The sequence below is a fragment of the Camelus dromedarius genome, chromosome 6, assembly GCF_036321535.1.
Source record: "Camelus dromedarius isolate mCamDro1 chromosome 6, mCamDro1.pat, whole genome shotgun sequence".
Classification (NCBI taxonomy): Eukaryota; Metazoa; Chordata; class Mammalia; order Artiodactyla; family Camelidae; genus Camelus; species Camelus dromedarius.
In genome coordinates, this window is record NC_087441.1 from 46,915,229 (window position 1) to 46,942,199 (window position 26,971).

The 26,971-nt window shown below is 34.9% G+C and overlaps 1 protein-coding gene across 8 annotated transcripts in view; it reads left to right on the forward strand.

Annotated features, from left to right (window-relative positions):
- ATG5 (autophagy related 5) overlaps positions 1–26,971 on the forward strand; it is a 102,498-nt gene that overhangs the window by 22,229 nt on the left and 53,298 nt on the right. For all 8 annotated transcript variants that reach the window (XR_010381282.1, XR_010381279.1, XR_010381280.1 and 5 more), the window contains one exon: positions 11,580–11,742. Coding sequence is in view for 4 of the 8 variants with exons in the window: in XM_010989629.3 (XP_010987931.1) it covers positions 11,580–11,742 (163 nt within the window). In the remaining 4 variants the exon portion in view is untranslated. The remainder of the gene's footprint in view (positions 1–11,579; positions 11,743–26,971) is intronic.

A 26,971-nucleotide genomic window follows, 5' to 3' on the forward strand; every position in this document is an offset into this window, starting at 1 on the left:
TCCCCCCACCCCACAGGCAGTTCACAAATACCAGTGAAGAACTGAACTACCTCTATCACTAGGCAGTGATTCTCAAATGGTGAGATAGAGTGGGAGGGAAACGTGTTAAAAGTTTGAAAAGTCATTTAGGTGTCTGATTTGCTTTCCTGTAAGGGACACTCACCCTAAGTCACCTCCCAGTAATGGTAGTTTACCCATTCTTCCTAAGGTGCTTTCCTTCCTGTTTTACTGAAATAGAATTTGTGGGTCCTTGGCATTTATTTCCCCATTATTTGCACTTAACGGACTTTGCACAGCACCATGTTACCATAGATTTTTAGTTACCATGGATCCACACACAGTGAGGTTTTGATATGCATGAGTTTCAGTTACCATGAAAAGCAAGGACTACCTGTATGTATAATTTAAGTTCAGAATGGTATGAATGTAAACTATTCCAAGCATAAGTGTAGAGGTTCCATAATGCCTAATAAGTCTCTCCCATTATGTTGAAAAATAATTCCAATAATTAGATTGGAGATATGCACTCTAAAAAACTTTGAAATTCAAAAACTATAAAATGTATCATAGGTACCCATTTATTTATTTATTCAACAAATACAGAGAGCCTGCTGTTTGCCAGCCAGGCACTGTTCTAGGAGCCTGGGATGTGTGAGTGAATGACACAGAAGACACTCAGACACTATGGCACCTAGCTGGCACTACATGCTAAGCCCTCTGTAATTATTGATTGAATGAGTTGATCGATTATAATAATGATAGGAAATGCTTAGAATTCTTATGATTAGTAAAGTGTTATGATTTTCAAAGTGGTCTATGGACCCAGGCCCATGGGCGTTCCTGAAACCCTCTCACAGGATCCATAAAGTAAATCTATTCCCTAATAATATTAAGGTGCTATTTTCCATTTCTGCTGTGTTTACATTTGTACTGATCTGCAAGAGCATTGATGGGTAAAACTGTTGGTACCTTAGTACAAGGCAAGGCCATGCATCAGTCTGTAGTAGTGGTCATTGTATTCTTCACCACGATACGCTTAGACTGTTCCAGGTGAAGCAGTACAAATTATTAATTACTATTAATTTTGACTTATGGTCTTGTCTTTTTAATCTGCCATTGATGAAATGGGAAGTACACTTATATAAAGCGCCTTTGCTGTGTGCCAGATATGATGGTTGTCTTAAGGAAAAGCACTTGTGCCCTTGTTTTTGTTGTAAGCTAAATAGCGAGCCACTTTTTTCATAGAACACCATTTTTTATTGGAAAGTGTGACAGATAAACTGTGGTTTATTCAGATGGGCATTTGTCAGACAACTTCTTGAAAATAAAGTGAACCTCTCACTGCAAAGAAAACAACTGACAGTATTTGTTGCTAATGATAAGATTTGAATTTTTAAGTGAAAATTAGAATTTTGGAACACATGTATCTGCCATTATGAGCTTGAGAGCTTTATTATTGTTAAAGAATTTTCTGATGAAATGGGTAGTCATTTTAACAAATCTGATTTTTAATAGATTTTATGTAATCACATGTGAAAACGGTTGGAGAAGAGCTACCTTAACTCAGTAAACAAATATTTTCCAAATGACCAATACGTGATGTTGCAAAATCATGCTTGTGTAAAAGATCTGTTCAAAGTGCAAGGTTAGCTTCAGGGATTTTAATGTATCAGAGGTCAAAATGTTTATTGATGTAGTTTCAAATTCCACGTTAATTTTGTAGTAAGTTATACTTATTGAACTTGATGTAATATCAAAAAAGAATATCCACAAATCTGAAAAGGCTATTAAACTACTTTTTCCATCTACATATTTTTGTAAGTCTGTATATGTATGTAGGTTAACAAGAATAACTGCATAATATTAAATATGGAAGCAAATAAGATAATCCATCTATTTTGTATTAAGCCGGACATTAAAGATATTTACAAAACTGTGTAACAGTGCCAGTCCTCCCCCTAAAGTTTTGTTGTTGTTGTTGTTCCTGGAAAAGATAGTTATTTTTCATGAAAATAACAGTTTTTATGTTAACATGTAATGGGTTTAGTTTTGTTATTTTTAAATGAATTGCTCTTTGGGCTCCTTAGTAGGTCATAAATTTTCTTCCCAGATGGAACATTTACTAGAGGAAATGAAATAGAAAGCAGAGTTTTAGAGCTATCAGGAAATTGTAGAGGATGTTTTAAATTTGCTCAAACTACCAATGTGTTTCTATCAGCTGCTCTTACTCTTTCTGAACCTGGCCTGTTTTTGAGGAAAATTATTTCCCAGATTTCTTTCTGTGTACTAAGTTCCCTTTATTTGGAGTTATAAGACCTAGTTTACCTTAAAGGTTGTCCTCAGGTATTTAATTGATAGCTTGTATAGATTGATGTGGGCCCACACCCGATTGTGTTGCCTTATGGCGTTTGATTGATTATAATGAAACTGAGTAAGCATTAAATTTTCAGATAGAGGAGTAGTGCTTTTAGACTGAGGAAGCAGTTTTTTTTTGTTTCTAGAGAATAATTTCTCATCAACAGATTAAATTTGATTAACAGCTTTCTGTCAGTTGAAGCATCAGTCTGTATCTTATCTTTTATGATTTTGTATCATGTATAGTGATGTCTGTGGTTTAACCAGACTGCTTGGAGTTTATTTCTTTTATAGTTGCTTTCAAGATATTAATTGATTTTAATTATATTTTGTGCAGTACTAAAGTCTCCAAGTGACTGCCCCATCTACAAACTGGGTCAGTTTGTAGTTCAGACTGACTTCTTAGGGAGAAAACTTGTTAAAAATTTTTCAAAAGGACATTTTCTCTAATTTTTCACTGACTTGGATGCTTCTTTTTTTCCATGTGGGCAATTTACTTGGGAATGTGATCTCAAGGAGCAACAGTGAAGCACAAGGAAGTGAACAGGGAAGGAAGGATGTGCTTTTTTTTTTTAATTGAAATATAGTCAGTTTACAACATTGTGTCAGTTTCTGGTGTACAGCATATTTCAGTCATACATACATACATACATATATTCCTTTTCATATTTTTTATTATAGGTTACTGTAAGATATTGAATATAGTTCTCTGTGCTATACAGTATAAACTTACTATTTATCAATTTTATATATAGTAGTTAATTATCTACACATCTCAAACTCCCAGTTTATCCTTTCCCACCCCCCTTTCCACCAGGTAACCGTAAGTTTGTTTTGTATATCTGTGAATCTGTTTCTGTTTTGTAAATAACTTCATTTGTATCTTTTTTATAGATTGCACATATGATGCTTATTATTTGAATAGATTTGTAATGTTTATAGTAAGTGAATTTTATTTCTAGAGCAGTGCTTTTCAAAATTTATTGTACATACAAATCACCTGTGTGTCTTGTTAAAGTGCAGATTTTGGTTCTGAATCTGTAAGTTTGGGTTGAGAGCAGAGGTTCTGCATTTTTAACAAGTTCACAAGTAATGCATTGCTGTTGATCCACGAGACCACATGTTGAACAATGAGAGTTTGGAGAACAATGCAGATTTAAAAGTTAGTAGTGTGTATAAAACCAAAAGTTTATAATGATTCAGAAAATTAATGTTTTCGTAGGAATTGTTATATTATTTTTTGAATTCTGAAAGAGAAATATTATGTAATTGTAAAGTGTTAGCTGCTTTAAAACATGTAGATCTAGATATTTACTTTGCTTTCTCTGTTTACCAAAGCACAAGTGAAAATGGTATCTTTTTCACGGTTTTCTGTTAGCTTCAAGGACATTTTTGATTCCTAAACTTGATTAACCTACTGAGAAAATTATCTTATTTATCTTTTCTCAATTTTTTATTTTGAAAAATTCAAACTTTTACTAGGAAAGCTGAGAGTTGAGCACTCACTTACCTTTCACCTGAATTTGCCAGTTGTTAACATTTTGCTACCTTTGTTTTATTTCTCTGTCTCTGTGGTTTTTTCCTCTGATATTTTCATTATTCCTATAGGCATGCTACTTGCAAAGCTGCATGATAATCAAATGGTTACTTACAGTGTGTATACCTTTTCAAAAGGAAAGTTAATAGTATGATTAAAAAATTTAGTAACATCTAAATTTAATAACATAGATGAAGATAGTGGGCTCTTTAAAATGCCAAGTTCTAATGCATATCCTTAAAAAAATTAATAGAGTAAACAAAACCAACAATAAGTTAGTGTTTTTCTTCCTGTCTTAATAACATGGTGCTAAATTGATGTGTTTTGGTTTTGTTAAGAACAGAAATTTTCATTTTGAATTTTGAGAGTGATTATTAGGGATCCAAACTCAGGTTTGCTAAGCAGAATAGGGTCAGCATTAAGGTAAAGTGCTTCTGTACAAAACGCTGCTGACTGTAACCAGACAAAGTTGGGTTTTTGGACCAAGGCACTCATCCTTCCTATGGTGCTTGAGAAGGCATTACCATTGTTCCTAATTGTTTTCCAACACTTTGATTGCCATCAGTGGGCGATCAATGTGTTAAGAATACCTGTAAGACTGACAACACCCCATTAATAGGATAGTAAGAAATATTATGAACAACTTTATGCCAACAAATTTGACAAGTGGACAAATTCAATGGAAATATAATTTACCAAAACTGACAAGAGAAGAACTAGCAGATATGAATTACTCCTTAATATATAAAGAAGTTGGATTTGTGGTTTTAAAAAATTCTCACAATGTAAAATTCATTGCCTAGTTTTGTTGGTGAATTCTATCAAGTATTTAAGAAATGAATAATTAGACTTTAGACTTTTTTCATGAGTGCCATTAAGAAATATTAGAAGGGGCTGCTCTGATAAATTGGACTTTGTTGAAGGAGAGAAACCTGTTGTACAGAGCATAAAGGAGGGATCCAAAAGCCAGCAGGTGAAGAAGGGGCCCAATGACAAGTTTGGGGAGGAGGATATAGCTCAGTGGTAGACAGCATGCTTAGCATGCAGGAGGTCCTGGGTTCAATCCTCAGTTCCTCCATTAAACAAATCAATAAAGTAAAAATAAATAAACCTAAAAGCAAACAAACAAAAAAACAAACAACCAGAAGTTTGGTTTTGGTGGGAAGAAGAAAGGCTCCAAGTAGAACACTCGTGAGAACTATGATGATGTATCTGGCTTCCCAACCAAGACAACTCATGGCAGGGGCCTCAGGAGGCTTAGAAAGAAAGGATCAAATAAGAGATCTGGAAAACAGATGAGAGAAAATGAAGAACAGGACATGCTAGATAAGCAGCACCTTTGTATACAGAGACCAAGGAAAAGGGTGAAGACTTGAGATTTCACAATACGATTGGATCCCTGCTGTTGGTTTCTTTTTGTAAAAACAATAAACTAAAGAAAATTTTTCAAAAAAAAAAAAAAATAGAAGGGGAAGGAATATTCTATTCCCCAATTGGTTTTACAGGCGAAAATAACTGTGGTCCCAAGACCTATAAAAGATACTAAAAGAAAAGTGTAGGCCAATATTTCTCATGAACTTAGGTGTGGAGACTCTCAAGAAAATGCAAGCAAATCGAATTCAGCAACATATAAAAAGGACAATACACTGTGACTATGTTGATACCGTACCTCAAATAGAAGGGTGGATCAACTTTCAAATATCAGTGAATTGATGTCATTTAGCACATGAACAGGAAAAAGTAGAAAAACCATATGAATAGATACAAAAAAATCTTTTGACAAATTTCAGTGCCCATTTTCACACTCACTAGAATGACTAAAATTAAAAATACTGACAGTACCAAGTTTAAGGACACAGAGTAACCATAACTCTCTTACATTGCTGGAGGGAATGTAAAATTGTATGTTCATCTTGGAGAACATTTTTTAAATAAAGTTAAACATAAATTTACTCTATGGCCCAACATTTCTGTTTCAAGGTATATACTGAAGAAAAATGAAAACATGGTCTTAGAAGACTTGTAAATTAATGTTCATAGCAGCTTTCTTAATAATGGTTGAAATCTGCATACAATCTTAATGTCTACTAACAGGTTTTTGGATTAACCGATGGTGGTATATTCATTCAGTGGTACACTACTCAGCAACAAAAAAGGAAGTAACTACTGATACATGCAGTAACAAAAGTGAATCTTAAAAACATGCTAAGTGAAAGCTGCTAGAGTACACAATACCTCATATTGTATGATTCTATTGCTGTGATTATATTACAGGCAGAACGTATCTCTGGTGGTAGAAATCAGATCAGTGATTAGTTGAGGTTCAGAATGAGGGAACTGATTGCAGAGGGTACCAAGGAACTTTTTGGAAGGTGGTGGTGATACTCTATACCTTGTTTGGGCTGACACTTAGGCAGTGTCAAAAATCATCCAACTGTAGGTATAAAATGCCTGCATTTAACTGTATGTGAATCATATTTCAATAAGATTCACTTATTTTAAAAACTTTATTGAGAGGCCTAAGAGCTGAGAACAGTCGTGGTCTCTCCTTGTGGAGCTTAAAGAGTACTGTGACATAAGAATATAAATGGTATTAGAATCAGGTATAAGGACTTTGTGAACATAACCTAGACTTGAACAGTAAGAGGAACTTCCTGAAGGAAGTTATCAAGACTGAACCTGAATTTTTGAGGAGGATTGTTTTCAGGTCAGCATGTAAGTGGTCGAGAGATAGGCAAGGAGAGAGAGTGTTCCAGGCAAAAGAAATAGTTTGTGCAAAGTAACAGAAGTGAGAGAGTATGGCTGAAAGAATGAGCAGATGACAGATATTCAAGATCGTTCGAGCAGAGACTGTATGTGGGAGAGAAGGGAGAGAGAATAGAGTATGTAAAATGAGAGTAAGAGACTATGCCAGAGAGGTTAGCAGGAGATAAGTCATTCAGAATGCTGAAAGCGTTAGAAGTTTGATTTCATTCTAAAGTAGAGCAGAGCAGCTGAGTGAGAAGATTGGTTTGTGTTTTAGAAAGATCACTGTGACTCCAAAGGTGAAAAATGAATTAAATTGGGTAAGATTTTGGGCATGGGACACAGTTTCGAGGTTTTACAGAAATATCAGATAGTTGTTAGGTTTGTTCCAGGAAAGTGGCATTGGAAATGTTGAAAGTGAATGGATTCAGATCTTTTTGGGATGTAGATTCAACAGAACTTGATTAAATGTGAGAGATGGGGGGAAGGAGGAGTCAAGGGGGAAATTGTCTACTTTCTGATTTGTTGAGTTTCATATGCAGAATGGACTTATCTACAAGATTAATGGATGAATGGGTCCTAAGTTCATGAGAAGGTTCTTGGCTGGAGACAGAGGTTGAGACTCATTAATCTATACATGGTGTGGAAGTAGGTAAGCTTCCTCAGGGTGAGTATATGGAATGAAAAAAGTGAAGAGATCCTAGGCCAGAAACTTGAAGAATACCAACATTTAAGGAATGGCCCCAATATAGGCTCTTGCAAATGAGAATGAAAGGTAAGAGGGAAAAGAGAAGTGTGGTAACACAGACTTGAGGATGACTCCTTCAGGGAGGGTAGTCACAGGTGTTAGATGTTCAGTGAGGGCTTAAAACAACAAAAGACTAAAAGGTATCATTGTTGACCTTGAAGAGAGCCGTCTTGGCATAGTGGTGAGGATAGCAGACAGGTTACATGGATGATATGTAAAAGCTGAACGTCAGCTTGATGAGTTTAAAGGTTGGCTCTGAAGGGGTGAAGAGCAAGAAGGAAGCTGAATTTGAGAGAAAGGTTTTTTCTTTTTGCTTTGGGTGATGATTCTATTTTTTATGAACAACTAATGGGAAGTGATATTAGAGGGAAACTGTTATTAAGTATTTCAGGAAGAGAAGGGAATAATTAATTGAACTGGATTTCAAAGATCAAAAAATTGAGATCTGGTAAACAGGGTGGGAGATATCCCTTAGATAGTACCAGGAGGGAAAGAGATGATTGGTTGCAGGAAAGTTTGCAGATTGGATCTTGGTAAAATGAGAAGATTTAAGAAAATCAAGAAAGTTTAACAAATTTTACTGCTGACTTTAGCATTGATTAATTTCTAATTTCTTTTATATTTTTCTCTCAGTCTGAAAAATAATACTTTGGAAGAAATATTTGAAAAATCCCTTCCCTTTCTGTCTTCACATGCACACAAACCAGAGTAATTTTGGAAATGACATTATAAGATTTTATAAAAGTATGCCTTATTTAAACTATAGCCTCATATTTTCCCTGTCAGAATGCTGAGTCTACTATTAGAAATGACTCAACAATAAAATAAAATCACATTGCTATGTATGTTAGTCTACTTGGACTGCTGTAACAGTCCAAGTAGACTAACAGAAATTTATTTTCTTACAGTTCATAAGGCCAGAAAATTCAAGATCAAGGTCCAGCAGAGTTCAGTTTCTGGTGAGGACTCTTCCTGGTGTGCAGACAGTTGCCTCTCACTGTCTCCTCACATAGCCTTTCCTCCTTGTGTATGGGGAGAGGGAGTGAAATTTCTGCTGTCTTTTCTCCTAAGGACACTAATCCTGTTGGATATGGGGCCTCACCCTTATGACCTCATTTGACCTTAGTTGCTTCCTTAGAGGCCCCGTCTCCAAATATAGCCACCTCCAGGGTTAAGGCTTCAACATGTGAGTATTGGGGGAGACAAACATTGAGTCCGTAACAGTATGTACTGACTTCTTCATATTTTCAATATCATGTTAGATTCTTAATGGATTGTATGGAAAATATTTTTTTGTTTTGCTCCATTGTCATAATAGAACTTGTAATATTAAAAATAGACTGAAAGGCTTTTTTTTTTACCTCAGGTACTTTGTAAGTAGTTTTAGTTTAGTGTTTCATTGAGTGTTATGTGGTTATCTCTAATGTATCTGAACATATTCCAGACTGCCTGGATTAATATCTTAATTAAATGATACAGGTAATAATATCTAAGTCAGTAGGACCTTTCAGAAAAAAAGTGGAATTAGATTTAGTTTATCAGGCATTCTGACTTGGAAGATTAATGAAAGCAAATAAATATGGTGTTACTGCCTTTTTTTGCAAGAATTTTTTTGGAGTACAAGATTCTGCTTGTAATTTTATTGTGAGACTTTAAAAAAAATTTCCCACCCCACCCCAAGCTGATCATGGGAAGAAGAGCATTTCATAAGTAGGAGCTGGGGGGACTTTGGCTGAGACATCTGTCACTTTATTCATTGCGACAATCAATTCAACTCCTGTGGCTGCGTAAGCAGATAGCTCCTGCTCTCACGTTTCCCCTGAGTTCATTTCATTGCAGAGTTCACCTCTCTCCTAGATAGGGCATTCTCTTTTGAAGGCTAGGTATACAAATATTCACTCTCTTGATAGATCACCCACCTCACCCCCTTTGCTATAAAGACTAGTCTTTTGGAATTGTCAGCTGTCAATTTTAGGTGTCAGCATTGGTTAAGTTTAGAAACCTGCAAAGCAGTGGAAGTCTGGGGAAAACAAACTACTGCACCTTCTCTGGTTATAAGAGCCATTGAAGGAATTAGCAGCCTATGCTGTAGCAACACTGAAAAATAGTGTGATTTTCCCCCTCCCCTGATTTCTCAAACCACTGGTTTGAGATATCTTAACTCCTTTTTTTCCCGTAATAGCTTGTAGACAATTTTAAGAAATTCTAATAGTACTTAAGCTTAAATAGATCATAAATCAAACTATGTGAAAATAATATAGTCTTTGGAATGTGAACTTTTATATTTTCTGGCACTCATTCATAACCAAAGTGGTTAATCAGCATCATAGAGAATTGTACAATATCTGAAAAAGCCCTTCTGATTTTATAGATGAAGTATAACAAAGTTAATATTTTCTTAAATAGAAATAACTATCATAATACTAATACATCTGAATATCATAGAGTTGATGTGATGTACACTTAATTCTTTGTCCTGGTCAGGAAGCCAAGGCAAGTACCCTCAGTCTAGCGAAATCAAAGCAGATGCAGATACTGTTGTGAAGTTGATTAAGTCAGGGACCGTCTCTCTGCTGCCCATATCCTCTCTCAGCTTTTAGTTTTGCCTATCTCTCATATTTTCCTTTTGCTTTTTCATTTTTATGAAATTTTTTATTTTCTCCTATTGTTTGCCTTTGTGTGCCTGTGCTGAAAGCACCCATCCTAATTCTTAATGGACTTTGAGTTCAAGAGCACCATGAATCTGGGATCCCTTTGTACCTTGAGAGACAATTTGATTGTCTCAGCTGTCTCCTCCTACTCTAGGCAGCTGTGACGAGGGGGTAGTTACATAGTGGCTCCCCTTTTACACAGCAGGAACTGTGAGGCCAGGATCTCTGAGAATGAAAGGACCTATGACTGATTATTTGCATTTAAAAAGTATGCTTTGGGAAATAGCCGTAGGTAGTAAAGTGCCTTTTCCTTTGGAGGAGGGCATGTACCATAAATTTGCTTGTCATTCAGGATTACATGACTTGGATAATTGAATGTTGTCTATTAATACAGTAACATGAGTAGGCTATACCTAATTGCTATTTTCTACCATTATTATTTGACCCAATTTTTATTAGAGGACTTATAAAACAATGTCTTTTTTTGTAAGATAATGTTTGAATATAATTATTAAGTAACATATTTAGGTCTGGGGGGAGGAAGTCGTGGTTAAGAGCTGGGACTCTTGAGTCAGACTAATCCTAGCTCTACCACTTGTAAGCTGTATGATTCAGTCCACTCCCTGAGCTTTATTTATTTTTTTTTTAATCAAAAATTAGCAATAACTATAGTGTTTACCTCAAGGATTGTTACGAAGATTGAATTACATATTAAAAGTCTTAGTACAATGTCTGTCACATACTAAGTGTTCAGTTAGAGTTAGCTATTATTGTTAGTATCTTTTTTCAGTGAAAAGTGTGTTAGTCATCTGATTTACATAACTGCTTATTTGTCCAGTGATCATCACCTCAACTGCCTAAAAGACCGAGTGAAGGTATAGGATGTAAATTTAGCTATTTGACCTTAAATTTTAACAGTTTTGTTAAGCTCTAAGTGTACTACAGTAGACTATACATGTTAAAAGTGTACACTTTGATAAGTTTATACCACAGTTTATGTATTTGTTTACCTGTTGACATTTAAGTTTCCTGTTATTTTACTGTTACAAATAAAGCTGCTATAAACATTCATATACAAGTCTTTGTGGACATAATGCTTTTATTTCTCTTAAGTAAATACCTAGTTGTAGAATGACAGAATCAGATGGTAGGTGTATGTTTACTTTTTAAAAGAAACTATCAAACTCTTTTCCAGAGTGGTTGTACCATTTTATATTTCCACCCACATTCTGGTCAACACTAGGTATAGTCAGTCAAAAAGCTGTTTTAAAAATTATTGCTCTTTCATATCTTTTTTCATGTTGTTATAAATACATGCCATATTACATAAGGATTATTTGTGAAAAATACAAAATATGGCAGGCAGCTTAAGATTTTAAAGTTAATTTAAAAAGTGCTTGGAATTGCACTGAAATCTTTATTGCAAAAGCAATAGATGGTTTGCTTAAAATATTGGAAAATTGGGGGACAGCAGTTCTTTAGGAAGCTAGTTTTGTAATGTGTGTACCTATTTTATATGTATATGTTTTTTTTTCTTTGATAGAGTTTTCCAGAAAAGGACCTTCTGCACTGTCCATCTAAGGATGTAATTGAAGCTCATTTTATGTCCTGCGTGAAAGAAGCTGATGCTTTAAAGCACAAAAGTCAAGTAATCAATGAAATGCAGAAAAAAGATCATAAGCAACTCTGGATGGGTTTACAAAATGGTAAATATAGCAGCATTTAATTTCATGATACCACTTTATGAAGTACGAAGTAACTGTAATCCTGTGAGTGATTGGTACATCTTAGGATTGATGGTACAAGGTTAAATTCCAGCCTCTTTGCACGGAATTTCACAGAGAAGCTACTTTGGTCATCCCTTACATTGTACCCTTCCAGCTTCCCTTTCTTCCTGGATTCTCTAGCATTAAACTGATTGCCATGCCCATAACATAAGACAATATAAACTTCCTGTGTTTAGCTTCTGGAAAAAGTGCCCTTACTCGTAGTCATGATCCTTCTGGAATTGCAACTGAATACCCTGTGTGTGAACCAAAATACCTCTGCTTGCTTAGGGCACGAACTCCAATCTCTGCTTTCTTAGAACAGTAAGCCTTCCTTTGTGGTCAGATTCTCTCTCTTCTGGCTGGGATTGAGAAAATAAACCCAAGGAAAAAGCTGAGGGAAATCTACAACTTACCTCTGTATTCTCCATCTCCTAGAGATCATAGCTCCTTAATCTTGCCTGCAGTTTGACCTCTAGTACCTTTAGACAGTTCTGTATGCACTTTGCGTGGGTCAACTCTGTATGGATATCAGTTAACATGCTTTAGTTAAATAATGCCAGTTTCCAACAATATGGCTCAAATTTCATTTGCCATGGTATATTAACTGTGAATAATTATGTAAAGTGCAAACTTTATTGTTAGCTCTTCAGTCCAGTCATTATGTAACAACAGATAAGTGTTGTGATCAGTGGCTAATCATGTCACTTCTTTCAGTGCCTGTCAGTGAATCGTCATTATGTAGCCATTATTTAGTTCACCCACAGACAGCAAAGTATGTAGTTGTGTTGCCTCCTTCTATCCATTCATAAGCCCGCATGACATTTTGTAAAAGTGGATAATCAAAGGGGGGAATCAGCCAAGAAAGATCAAAGTATAACAAAGAAACAAAAAGTGGTAATGCTGGAAGTGAAATTTGAATCGAATGTAATGGAATTATAGAGACGTAGCTAACTGTGGCAGTGTTGACCCTCCCACCATTTGAGAGACTTGAGGTATGCAGCCGCAAGAAAATTTAGTGAAGGCAAACTCTTCCACACAAATGAGGAAAGTGGTTGTGATGAAAAAGGGTGAAGTTATTCCAGAGCAAGTGATGCTGGCATAAAATACCGCATTAAAGGAGCAGAGATGTTTCATGACATTGAAAGTGCAAATAACATGTTGGAAATTAATCCCATCTTAGAAAGGAGTATGACAATTCACCAAGGTTTAGGAAAGATGCTTGCTTGTAAGTTATATGTCAGGAAAGTAAGCACTGTTCAAACTATGCTTAAGATTTTTACAAAGAGATTAAACACTTTACTTCTCCATGTTTAAAATGTTTTAATTAGTGTACTATTAAATACAGTTTACTAAATTAGTTTTACTTTTTCCATTTTCCTATACAGTTATAACCATCAGAGAAAGTTTTGGGTGTTTTGACAATTTTTTAAAAGATCACAGAACAATCATAATTGTTCCCATTAATTATTGAGATCACTTTGCATGTCTTCATCTTGCATGGTCACTTTTCCAGTCCAGCACTATTGTGCAAAGCAAGGACTGCCTGTATTTTGCCCATCTTTAAAATTGTTTTTGGACATGGAGTTAGTACAATATAAGCTGCTCTTACATGGCAACAACTAGAATAAAAGAGAAGGCCTTCCTCTTTCCCCCTAAAGAAACATAATTTAAGAAAATGTGATACAGTTTTATCTTTTGGATTATATTATTACCATGTCAAAGAGGTGTTTTCAGTTATTTAGCATGTGTTAAACTTTATGCAAAAGATAGGGCATTATCTGTGACTTTAGTAGTACAAAAGATACATATTTTATGACAATGTGTCCTATAAATTAAGTTTTCTCATTTCTTTTAGGTTTCTTAGATTTGACCTGAGTTACATGAAGTTGTTCCTTAGTTTCATATTTGTAACTCTGGTATTTCTTAACTAGATTATAAGTTTTGCAAAGGTAGGCACCGGGCCTGTCACCTCATTTATAGTACTGAGTACACAAATTCTTACTAAGTGATCAAAAGGGTTTAAAACCCCTTAAGAATGTGTACTTTTTTCTTTTCCTTGCTGGCTATTTGAGGATGAAGTGACATTTTAGGAGACTTGTGAATACGAAGATAGCTTAAATGGAAGACAGGAATCTTCTAAAGAGAAAAGGGATCTAAGAACAATTTGGCTTCAGAATTTAAATAATTTAGATGGACTTTTAAGTAGATGTTCTTAAAATTTATTGTGAGCATGGTGAGTCAGCTATAGAGAGCTCAGGGATTCAGCAGAGGATTCTAAAAATGATTGAAGTGTTTCAGTTGAGGCATTGGAGGACTGGGTGTGGAGGGTGATTGTTAAGAGCTGTGAAAACAACAAAGACCTGGTTTTTAGTCTCAGCTCTTCTGGTAGCTCCTTAGGGCAAGTCACTCAATCTCTTTTAGCTTCAGTTTCTTTATCTGTAAGACAAGAGACTCTCTGCTATGTGTTTCTTATAGGTGTCTTTAGAGATTTTAGTGAAACACTAATACAGTTTATGTGAAAGTGTTTGAAAGGAGGTAAAGCTCTCTTGATAAAGAGAATTGTTGAAAAGTCACTTTGAGACTCTAGAATAGGGGTTTGCAATCTATGGTCATGGGCCAACCACCTGTTTTTGTTCAAGAAAGATTTGTCAGACCCTGCCATATCCAGGCATTTATGTATTATCTGTGGCTACTTTCATGCTGCAACAGCTGAGTTAAATAGTTGTGAAAAAGACCATGTGGCCCACAGCCTAAAATATTTCCTACCTCTGACCCTTTTAGAAAACATTTGCCAGCCTATAGAAGGCTGACTAAACCAATAACTCGTATTTATCCTGCTGTGACCTAAAGCACGACTCACGGTGTCACACATTCAGAACTTGACACAACTTGATGTATCAGACTTGGTATAATAACTGCCTTCATTGCTATTTTTTGGCATAAAACTCCCTTTTTTCCTGTTTTTGTGTTAGCTCACATTCTTCTTGGATATATGACTGTTTAGTTATCTTTATTAAGTTAAATTTTAATTACTTTTCAAATTGAGTTGCATTGAATCTAACTTAGAATGGTATATAGTTAAAATGTACTTTACTCCATTTTTATGTTTAGTTATAAGTTATTTTTGTAGCTGTTATGTTTGGTTTTATTGGTACTGGTAATGATTGAGTTTACACACTCAGGATCCTGTGTGTGGTATCCTGTGGAGACCTCAGTAGTTTATTTTCTGCTTTTTAAAATTGAAATATTCATTTAGGAAATCTTTAGCTAGGAAAAGGTTGTTTGTAGAAGATATATTTTGGAGTACAATGCTGAATGTTACCTACATTATGGTAAACTGGTGAAGGGTGGGTATAGTAGTTCTTTCTGTTGCATCTGCCTAGAATAACCTATCCCTCCCTTTTTGTCTATTTAACTCATACTTATGTTTTAATGTTCACCTCTATTGTCACCCTCTAAGTGAAGCCTTCCCTCTGTCATTTTTTTAAGCCAATAAAATATTTATTGAACACCTAACATGTGCCTGACACTGTCCTAGGAGCTAGTGATCATCCAGTGGTGATAGAACAAACGTGGACCCTGTTTTCATGAAGCTTACAGCCAAGTGGTGGCAGAACTATTTGTTTTCATGCTGTTGTGGCTCCTTGTCCATTCATATGCATTTTTGCTTTCATATTTCACACTCTGATATGGTTTATTTATTCTGCTAAAATATGAAATTTCTCTTAGAGTGTATCATGCATTTCTTTTATCCTGAGCGCCTAGTATGTCTTAGGCACAGAGTGGGCAAAATAAATATTGACTGAATGACTCCTTTATTTTATCCCTTTCTAATACAATAAGGAAATAATATTAAATAATTTTTATAAATGGTTTAATATTACTATAAAATAGAGGAAGTGCTTTTTAAAATTTTAATTATGTAAGTAGATTTTATGTTTAAGAATTTCTCCATCCGAAAGAGTCTTTGTGAGGGTAAAGATATTTCACCTGCTGGTTAATGTAATTGTAAATTGGTCAGAATTAAGACAAAGCAGATGGTAAATTTATTTCATTCAGAACTACACCTGTATAGCATAAGTAAATGATTTAAACAATTTTGGTATACTTTCAAATGCTAATTTTAATTTTTCAGATCTCTGTAAAAGAGAAATAAGAAAAGCTTTTGAAACCAAGAAAACTCATTTAAGACACACTGTGCCTTTCAGTACTTTTTATGGGTTTTCATTTTAGATATAAAAGTATTCAACCTCCCTGTGAAACAAAATTAATGACCACAAACAAAGAAAAGAAAGTAACAATTTTATTATTTATGAGGTACATGTCACTATATTTGCAGTCTATTTTCTATTAAATAAAGGCTGTTTTTTTTTTAATAAGCTAGAGATCTGAGGGAATCTCTAAAAAATATTTTTAACATAATGTGTGACTTAGTTTTCAGCTTTGGTTTTCTGAGTGTACCGAAAAAAGAAAAGGTGGCATCAAATAAATTCCATAGACCTTCAAATAAATGCAGGTTTTGACTGCTAAATATGTTGAAAGTTTACATTGTTTCTGAAGTATGGTTAATCTTTTTGAGCTAAGTAATTTTTTAGAGAAATCAATTGTTTGATAGTTTACCATTTTAACTTAAAATTGGTTTTTAAGGGGAAATAATGATGAACTAAAGGTGATTTTTATGACAAGTCATAACTTTTTGAGAATACTTTTGCTTGATAGATGATGTAAAGGAAACACAGTGGTTCTAGGAGACTTGTATGATAGAGACAGTTGGGTTGTGATTGCATTGCTTTGATCAGTTGCATACGGTAGTGTAAATATTGGACTGAGAATCTGTTGGTTTGAGAAGGACCACTGGACCTAATCTTTACTTTGCTTATCTCCTGTTGGTTGTGTGGCTGTGGCAGATCACTTTTCTCTCTAAGCTGGAGTGTTCTTACAAATGTCAAGATAGTGATACCTTACAAGACTCAAATTCAAGGACTCTCCGGTAGTAATCACTTGCACGTGAATTCTTACGATTAGATATTTTTAATTGAGTCCAGAGGATTTCTTGGAAGAATTGTTTATTATTTCTCTCTCTCTCTCTTTCCCTCTCCCCCTTTCTCTCCCTTCCTGCCTGGCCTTTAATCAGGACTTAGGTAAAAGGTAATAGATAACTTTGCAGAAGTAAATGTGGTGAAATAGAAAGACTACTAAAACAGAAAGAAGAGATTTTTGGACTTTACTCTGTATCTTGAAGCTCCAGTTTATGCGATGTCAGCACAGTGTCAGGTACTATTCTAATGTGTATGTGTGTGGAAGGAGATTGCAGATTAGAACTGTCAGTAGCACTGCATGAGCACTCTTCTTGAACCTTTTGTCTCAGTAAAAGGTCACTATTTGGTAAGCTTCCTGTCCTTTAGAAAAATTCAGATATTTATCAGTTGTAAGAACACTGGGATCACATTGTATAAATAAGAGCAGAGAAATAGTAAAATGAACCCTACATACCTATCACTCAGCCTCAGCAATTATCAGTATCTGGTTGGTTTTGTTTTGTCTGTTCTTGACCCTCCCCCATTTTGAGTTTATAGATACTTTTCTTCTTTAATCCGGTGCCACAAATATTGCTCACAGATTTATATTCTTCACAGATTTTATATTCTGTTATTTAATCAAGTCTTGGACACAACATTCATTATAGGAGAGTCACCCCCAGATCCTGGTAGTATAGATTAGCCAATTACAAGAATCTGCAGTGTGCCTGGCACTGTGCTAGGCATAGGGGACACTGTGATGAGTATGTCAGCCATGATTCCTTCCTTCAGAATCTGTAGTCTAGTAGGGGAGGCAGACCTTAAACAGACAGCCTTTAAATAATTATTACATTTATAACTTGAGTTGTAAAGGAAGGGATAGAGAGCATTGTGGTTGTGATGAAAGTGTTCCAGGCACAGGGAACAATCTGGATTAGGCTGAGAAGCAGAAAAGAGCTTAATAAATTCTGAGAACTCTAAGAAGGCTGTTGTGACTAGAGCATGAGGATCAAGATTGAGAGTGACAAGTAGATAACACTCCAAGTAGTCAGAGGCCCCATCTATTCAGGACATTTTAACGATATTGAACTTAATCTCCAGGGAGTGAGGTGGGGGTAGATAGGGGACCACTGAAAGCAGGAATTTAACAGAATCAGATTTTCTTTTTTACGACATCTCTTTGACTGATGTGTGGTTAATGAATTAGAAGGGAACAAATACAGCATTTTAAAAGACTGAGCAGGGGTCCAATCCAGTGGTTAGGTAGCAGTGAATTTTTCAGACTACAGGGCAATTTTGAGGGTAGAGAGAAGCAGACAGTTTTGAGAGATATTTGAGGTGTAGAATTGCTAGGACTTAGTATTTGGTTAGTATTTGGTCGTATTTGGTTCCCAGACGTTTCAGAAATTGCTGCGCTATCCTAACTACACTTATCCAGCTTACACATGTCCACAAATAGATCTTTATTATATTGTTACATTTAGATAACTCACTTTTTTGATACCTAGTCCCTTAATACTATCATAAAAAAGGAACATAGATCACTTTGATGCTGTACATATTTAAAAGTTTATGCTAATTTCTATTCATTACTCCTTTTCTTTCTGATTGCTCAAAAACATTCTAAAACTTTGCTAAAGATTGACATCAGGCTTACCAGTTGATGAAATCCATTCATATTTTTAGGTTAAAACATTGGCCTGTCTGCTGACCTCAGGCACCTCTCTCATTTTCCATTGTTTCGTAAGATTATTGCCATTGGTTTTGTAATTCTACCTTTGAAGTTATTTTAGTGTCCTCTGGAGTAACTTCCATTTATCTGAAGGCTTGCATTAATTTAAAGCAGAGTGCTGTTATGTCGGAGCCTACTGAAGCATCATTTTTACTTTAGCTATGAATTTCACACTTTCTTCTTTGAAAATCATTCTGTCGTTGGAGAAAATGGAAGCTAAACAGAAGTTGAATAGTTGAGCTTTCGTTTTGTTATCTCTTAATATGATACCATCTTTCCCAATAGTGTTCTCCATGTGTTCCTTCTTTCTTTGCCAGACATGGTTTATAGAGCTTGTTTTGCTTTTCCTTTTTTTTTTTTTAAATAGCTCTTATCTTGTGCTTACTGTTGACCTTCCTGCCACTCTTCTTACATGTTCCTTTTATTAGTCAGGATTCTCCAAAGAAATAGAATCTATCTATCTGTCTGTCTATCTATCTATATGTCTGTCTATCCATCCATCCATCCATCCATCCATTGGTAGCTATATAGGTATATATGGAGATTTATTATGAGGAGTTGGCTCATGTGATTTTTGGAGGCTTAGAAGTCCCACAATCTGCCATCTGCAAGCTGAAGACTCAGGAAAGTGCTGTAATTCAGTCCAAATCCCCAGCCCGAGAACCAGGGGAGCTGTTGGTATAAATCCAATGGTAGGAAATCGTGAGATGTCTCAGCTCAAGCAATGGGGCAGGAAACCAGGGGTTGGCTGGGTGGGAGGGGTGGCTAGAATTCCTGTTTCCTCAGCCTTTTGTTTTGTCATATTCAGGTTGTCAACTGATTTAATGACGCCCACTCATACTGGGGTGGGCAGTCTACTGAAATTCTACGTATTCAAATGCTAAAATCTCATCCCAAAATACCCTGACAGCTATTTTATTTATAAGTATATCATTATGATCAAAATATTAATGTTTAATCTGGGCATCTGTGGCTAGTCAAGTTGACACATAAAATTAACCATCAGATTCCTGCTATAACTTGGCTCATCTTTTGTGGGTGTCATTTTAATGTTAATTCATTGAACAGATCATTATTGAATTCATACTGGATAGAAAGAAGTGAACAAAACAGACTGAGTTTCCCACCCTTACGACCCTTAAATTATGGTGGAGGAGACAGACAATAAGTATAAAATACGTATGTGCCACATGGGTGCTATGGAAGAAAAAGCAGGGAAAAATAAGAAAGGACTGTGTTGGGAGAGGGCATTGCTATTTTAAATCAGAAACTCACACAAGGCCTCACTGATTGGATGACATTAAATGAAGACCTGAAGCAGGACCATGCATTTATCTGAGGTTAGTTATACCTTCCTAGGCAAAGGGAGCAGCAAAGGAAAAGGCCCTGAGGTGGGGGAATATACCGTACTTTTGAAGAACATAATCCTATTTGTAAGCTTTTATCAAAAGTGGTAGCTGAATAGGCTTTTTCCCTCTAGGATACCCTTCTCTTCAAGTGTGTTTGCTTATTTTCCCTCTACCTATGAGACCATTCTCTGTAGCAAAAATATCACTTTTCTATATTCTGATTCTTTTTATAAGTCTCGTGGGACAGAGAGGATCTTTTTGGCAGTGATCTTACACTATTTTGAAAGTAATGAAGTTCTAAGAATAGAGGTCATTAGGGATTGGACCTGTTTATATTAAGGTAGTTATAGAAGACTTCTTTGAGAAGATGATATTTAAGCTGAAATCTTAAGGATGAGAAGGAACTAGTCATATTAGGGAATGGCATGTTTCCAGAAAGCACAAACAAACCCCCCAAAAAGCTGGTACGTTTCAAGGAATAGAAAGAAGGCCAATGTATCTTGGCCAGTGACCAAGAGGGAAGGATGACATGAGACGAGGTTGAAGATACGGGGAGGAGCTAGATGATATGAGTAGCATTTTAAGTTAAGGAGAAGAATTTAGATATTAAATGCAGTGGGAAGGCAATGGAGGATTTGTTTAATGATGAGATGCAGAATATGATGAGGACATTCTAGCTGCTGAATGGAGAATGGAATAGAGGGAGCCAAGAGTGGTAGTAGAGAGTCTGTAGTAGTAGGTCCTGTACAAGATGATGGTGGCCTTTAAGATGATGATGATAGAGATGGAGAGAAGTCAATAAATCTGAGATTTTTAGGCGGTAAAATTGACAGAATCTCTTGTTGTATTGTATATAAGTTTAGAGTGAAAGAAAAGAATGAATCATTCCTGGCTTCTGACTTAGGCAGCAGATGGGTAATGGTACTTTATACTGTGATATGAAATAACTAGATAGAGAATATGTTTGGAATGGGGAACAAAGCCAAACTGAGATGGTCAGCTTTAAAGTTTAAAGTTTGAAATGTCTCTGAGATATTCACATGGAGATGCATTGAAGTAGATGGTGCTAAAATTAAGTGTTGTGAGTGTGTGTCAGTAGATGAAGAAAGCTTAGTAGATTTGAATCAAATGCTGCATCTTCTAATTTCATACTCATTTACTTTCACAATAAGTGCCTCTTTGTTATTTCATCTTAAAGGATATGACAGTTAATGTCCCAGTGATACAAAGCAGTGAATATGGAGCAATCCCATGTGTTCCGGATGTTTGGCAATTCTTTATATCCACTAATTGTGGTGTGCCGTTTTCCAGCATATAGCTAAATTAGTCATTTCCATTACTGTTTTGTCTGCAGTACAGTAAATAAGGTGAATAGCTTCAGTCTGAAACTGTGTGTGGCATTCAAGAATCTACAACTTTGTGAGAAATCTGCTTAAAGCAAATTTGTAACCTGCTTGAGCATTTAGTTAAGTTTTACTGTGGAACAAACAAGCATTTTACTGTATTATATTACATGTTTTAAATCAGTCTCTTGGCATTCTGCTTTCTGTAATTAGAAATAATGATGGAAACCTAAAAAGTTTATGTGTTTGTGTTTTAATATAAAACCGTAAAGATTCTTTGCTTGGCTTCTGGAGAAAGATTGTTCTTGGAAATTGCATGATTTAAATGAATAAATAAATTTGGTAGTAATCTGGATCATAGCCTCTTACAGTGCTTTGGGTATACTTGGCAGTGAACATCAGGGATAATCAAACTTGTTGAAAACAGTTATTTCATAATACACTACAAATTATACTAACATAAGTTGGTTGGAAAGAGTCTATTAATAACAGTGAATGGTCATATGTCCCAGAGTTAATCAATGGTAGAAAATACTTTTCTGTATAAGAGTTTCTGTTGATATATGTATAAATCTATAAGATTAGATTTATACTTCAGTCTGAACTCTGACCAGTATTTGAAAATATTTTTAGTGAACTGTTAGTTTTGTAGGAATATACAGGTTTAATTTGTAATGTCATTTCAAATGAAATTTCAAATCATCTACAGTAAAAAAGCCTACCTTATCATATCTTTTATTTATCTTTGGTCCAGTTAAAAAAACTTAAAAAAAATTTATACCTTCTAACTTACTGTCACTTTTTTGCAAGTTAAGTTTAGGAAGATTCAAGAAGCTTTTCCTTATGAATGTTTGTACACTATATACAAGAGGAAATGTGAACATCTGTCCAGTCAATGATTTTCATGCTTGGAGTCATAACCTGTAATTATTCTTTGAATTTACAGCATGATTCCTCTTTCTTCTTTAAAAAAAATAGACTGTGTATACACACACAAACACACACACATACACAGATATGTATACATATGTAGTTTAATTTATTTTGTTTTTATCTTTTTATTTTAGTTTTTAATAAATTTTATAATTGACGTATAGCATTAGACTAGTTTCAGATGTACAACATGATTCAATATTTGTATTCATTGAGTAGTGATCACCGCCACAATAAGTCTAGTTAACATCTGTCATTTTACGTAGTTAAAAAAATTTTTTTCTTATGATAAGAACTTTTAAGATCTACTCTTAGCAACTTTCAAATATGCAATACAGTATTATTACCTGTAATCACCATGCTGTACCTTACAGATTTCCAGTTATAAAATACTTAGAAATAACTAAAACAGTGGCTGCGCCAACTTACATTCTCACTAGCAGTACACAAGGATTTTCTTTTCTCCATATCCTTGCCAACCCTTATCTCTTATTATTTTGATAAAAGCCATTCTCACAGGTGTGAGGTGATATCTCATTGTGGTTTTGTTTTTGCACTCCCTGATGATTAGTGGTGTTGAGCACTTTTCATCTACCTTTTGGCCATTCATATGTCTTTGAAAATGTCTATTCCGTTCTTATACCTATTTTTAAATTGGATTATTTGGTTTTTTGCTGTTGAGTCATATTAGTTCTTTATATATTTTGGATATTAATCCCTTATCAGGTATATGATTTGCAGATATTTTCTCCCATTCAGTAGGTTGCCTTTTCATTTTGCTGATGGCTGCTTTTGCTGGGCAGAAGCTTTTTATTTTGATGTAATTCCACTTGCTTATTTTTGCTTTTGTTGCTTTTGCTTTTAGTGTCAGATTGAAAAAATCATTGTCAAAACCTGTGTCAAGGTATAATGTGCATATATAGTTTAACTGGTTTTGTTTTTAAAGGAATCTTTTGTTTTGAAACTTAGTATCACCTCCATAAGAGGACCAAAAACCCCAGGTGTACTTACTTTCCTAATTCTTTTTATTGATTAGCTCCACATCACTTTTCTTTAGAGCAGTGTTTCTCAGAGTGTAGACAATGGGACAGAATCATCAGCATTATTTGGGAACTGATTAGAAATGCGTCCTAGACCAACTGAATCAGAAACTCTGGAATAGATCCCTGCAGCCTGTGGTTCAGCACCCCTCCAGGTAATTGTGATGCACTGAAGTTTGAGAACCACTGCTGTGGACCAGGATTTCTCAGCCGTGGCACTGTTAGATATCTTGGACTGGATAATTCTTTGATGTTGGGGGGGTGCGGAGGGGGCTGCCCTATGCATTGTAGGATGTTTGGGAGCATTCCTAGCCTCTGTGCACTCACTAGGTGCCGGTAGTACACTACTCTCCATTCTCAATCATGACATTAAAAGATGTCTCCAGACATTGTCAAATATTCCCTCAGTGGCAAAATCACCCCATTTGAGAACCACTCCTCTAGAGAGAGGCAATGTAGAGTTAATGGATAAAACTGCTCCATTAGAATAGCAGTGACCAATTATCAAATCCCTAAAGTCTGTCCTGGGCACTTTGCATGAATTATCACTGTCATCATAACAGCCTTGCAAGATAATGTTTGAAAGTCTAAAGCTTGGGCCAGTTTATTTTGAAATTTCTCATCTGTTCCACTAGCTCAGCCCTGGGGAACTAGTATTTTCAGCTGTTATAATGACTCATTTAGGTTGGAACTACATTCTTTAAACAGAAGAAATTCGATATATAAACAAATTAAACAGTTATTTTAACCAGTTAACTGTTTTATATGTAAACTTAACCATGTGAACTTTTTGTTGTAAACCTAGCTATAGTTGTTTCTGGGTGATAGAGATTATTTTACTTTTGTTGAGGTGACTTAAATGACAAATGAATCCGTAGTATGCTGTCATTTCACTAAGATTGTTTACGTTTTTTGAAGTAACATGTGTCTTCTATATTTTTCCTTTCCTTCTTTTGCTGCCTTTCTTCTCCCTCTCCAGCATTCTGTGTGACTCTCCATCTAGTTCTGAATATGTTAATGACACATCTTTCCCTCTCTCTTACCTCTCATTTAAACTTTTACCTATTCTCTGACCCATTCGTTGCTTTATTATCCTTCTGGGGTCTGGATGGCCAGATAAACATTTTAGCTCAAAATCTGTAATTAATGCTGGCCAGCATGTTACCTATTTTCAGGTACCTATTTCATGCACCTTTTAACAGAGACCTAGAAATTACTTAATTGAGAATTTTAAAATTTCAAGCCACTACCCTTCCACTCTCTCATGCTATCTCTGTGACATTCTGTTTACTCTATCTCTGCCTATGCAGACCAGTCCTAATTAGTGGCTGTGATAATGAGTTCTGGATGTCACAGTTCTTTGTATTAATGACGTCTTTTCCTGAACCAAAGAAGTTCTATAGCAGTGTTAATGTCTTATTATTCATTCCATATCTCTTCTCTTTTATTGCTTTAGAAACTCAATAAAAGATTTAGAAATCTTTTTATGTGAAAAGTACATTTAAATACTAAACTATGCCAGTGTTTTAATTAGTGTTCAGAGAGTTGTGAGATTTTAAACCCAAATGCTAGAAAACTAGAAAAGAAAGGCCCATTTTAAAAAAATGAGTGCAAAATAAACAAATTTGTTTTTTCTAAGATGCAAGGTGTTCCATCAAGTCCTGATTATTATCTTCAGAGTGGCTTTCTACTCGAGAAGCATTTCTTGGCACAGGGTCCTTTAAGATCCACACTATCCTCAATTCCTGGGCTTTTCTATATCTAGCTTATTTCTGTTTTTCCCAGTACAGGAATATCAATAAACTATCCCTAATGGTATTTTTAATTGGAATTAAATTCCATAAAACATTTAACCAAAAAGATTTCACTTTATTTCAAATTACTATAAGCCACTCAAAACTAAACTTCAAGATGTATACCTCTTTTTCTTTAACTAGCTTCTTGATTTTTTTCCCTACGAGTATATTAACTTGCACTTACTTTTTGCTTGTTTTACAGTGACATTATTTTTATGTGATTTAAAAACTCTATAAAAACATATTTTTACTTATTTTTGCAAGAAAAAAACTATTGTTATTTGTCCACTCAGGATATAAGGAAGAAGGAGCAGAGAAGAGAAGGCATTCAGTGGAGATCTAATATCTAGGAAGTAGAAAGAGAAGGAAGACAGTTACATAGTGAAAGAGAAAGGCTACATATAGAAAATTTCCCCCAATATTTTTATTATCATTTATTTTTAGGTGTTCTTACACTTGAAGGAATACTGTATGATATTCAGATATTTGAGTTGTAAGTGAATAAGCTGAGAAACACTGGTAGACTAATTTCAAATTTTAGTAACTTTATTTTTATTTCTACTGGAATTCTTAGAAATCCTGATTAACTTTTTGTACCTTGTAGGATATCACTAATTATGAAAAGCTACTAAATACATTTAAAATAATAGTATTTAATCCAAAATAAACTCAGTAGGAAGTAGTATAGTTTATAAAATATTGGGTGGCTCCTATTTTTTGACATATGTCTATAATTTTACAAATCAACTTTGTTTTGACAATGAATGAGTTGTTATAATAAATTTTGCAGTGAATGCCACCTGAATAATCCTAGTAGCTAAAAGTTAAACTATGGTTGAATTTTTCAGTTTTACTTATCATTGTCTTTGTTTTTAAGAGGTAGTTGCTAATTGAGTGATGTTTTCAATAATCACAGTGAATTTCTCCTTGTTCTAACTGAAAAATTATGCCTTAATTTACATGTTGAAATAGTATGTATTTCTGCAGCACCTACTGCTGACTGTTCAGTTTGTCATCTGTAACTGCCAAAGGAGATGGGATTTGGTAAACTGTTATACCTGACACTACCATGAATTTTGAAGTTTAGGACTCTGGAATTTTTGATAATATGAACATTCTGCTTATTAATAGTTTCTCAATTCCTGTTAATCATAGGTCATTGAATTGACTCAACTTGGAGTTTTACCAAGCAAGCAGTGTTTTTATTTATAGAAGTCTAACTGAAAGTTTTCTGTGATATGGTAGCATCTCTGAGAGTCTATTGGTCCCCAGTGACCTCAGGCAAATCATTTACCTACTTTGAACTGCAGTTTCCCTCAGTAAGTTGCTTTAAAAACCAAGCAACATAAAATTCATCTAGGATTTTAAAATCAGCTAAATTCTGTTCACATATGTTATTAATGAAAATGATCTCTGAGGTCCTACTATAATCAGAGCCCACAACTTTTCACTCTAGCATCACTTGAGTTGTTTTAATACCACTTCTTTACCAGCCTAATTTCTGACATGCTTTTTATGTAAGCATCACTTGGTCATCAGCATTAGAGAAGAAAGTGGGTGGGGAGAACTTGAACCATCAAACACTACTAATGCACAATAAAGAACCAATCAGAACTATTAGAAATTGTGATAATTTTATGTATGTCAGTTTGGCTTCCCCAACTGTGTATTAAGTGAAGGGAAGAGTCTGTGTACTTGTTTTATTTTGTGTGGGTTTTTTGTTTTTTGGTTTTTGGGTTTTTTTTGGCTGATCTGTGTGGCTTTATTTTTTATATTTTTATTGAAGTATAGTTAATTTACAGTGTTTTATTAGTTTCTGGTGTACAGCATAGTGATTCAGTTATACATATATATGTGTGTGTATACATTCTTTTTCATTATAGGTTATTACATTGTTTTTGTTTTTTAATTCTCTACAACTCCCAGTACTCAGGTACATAATAGGAGCAAATAAA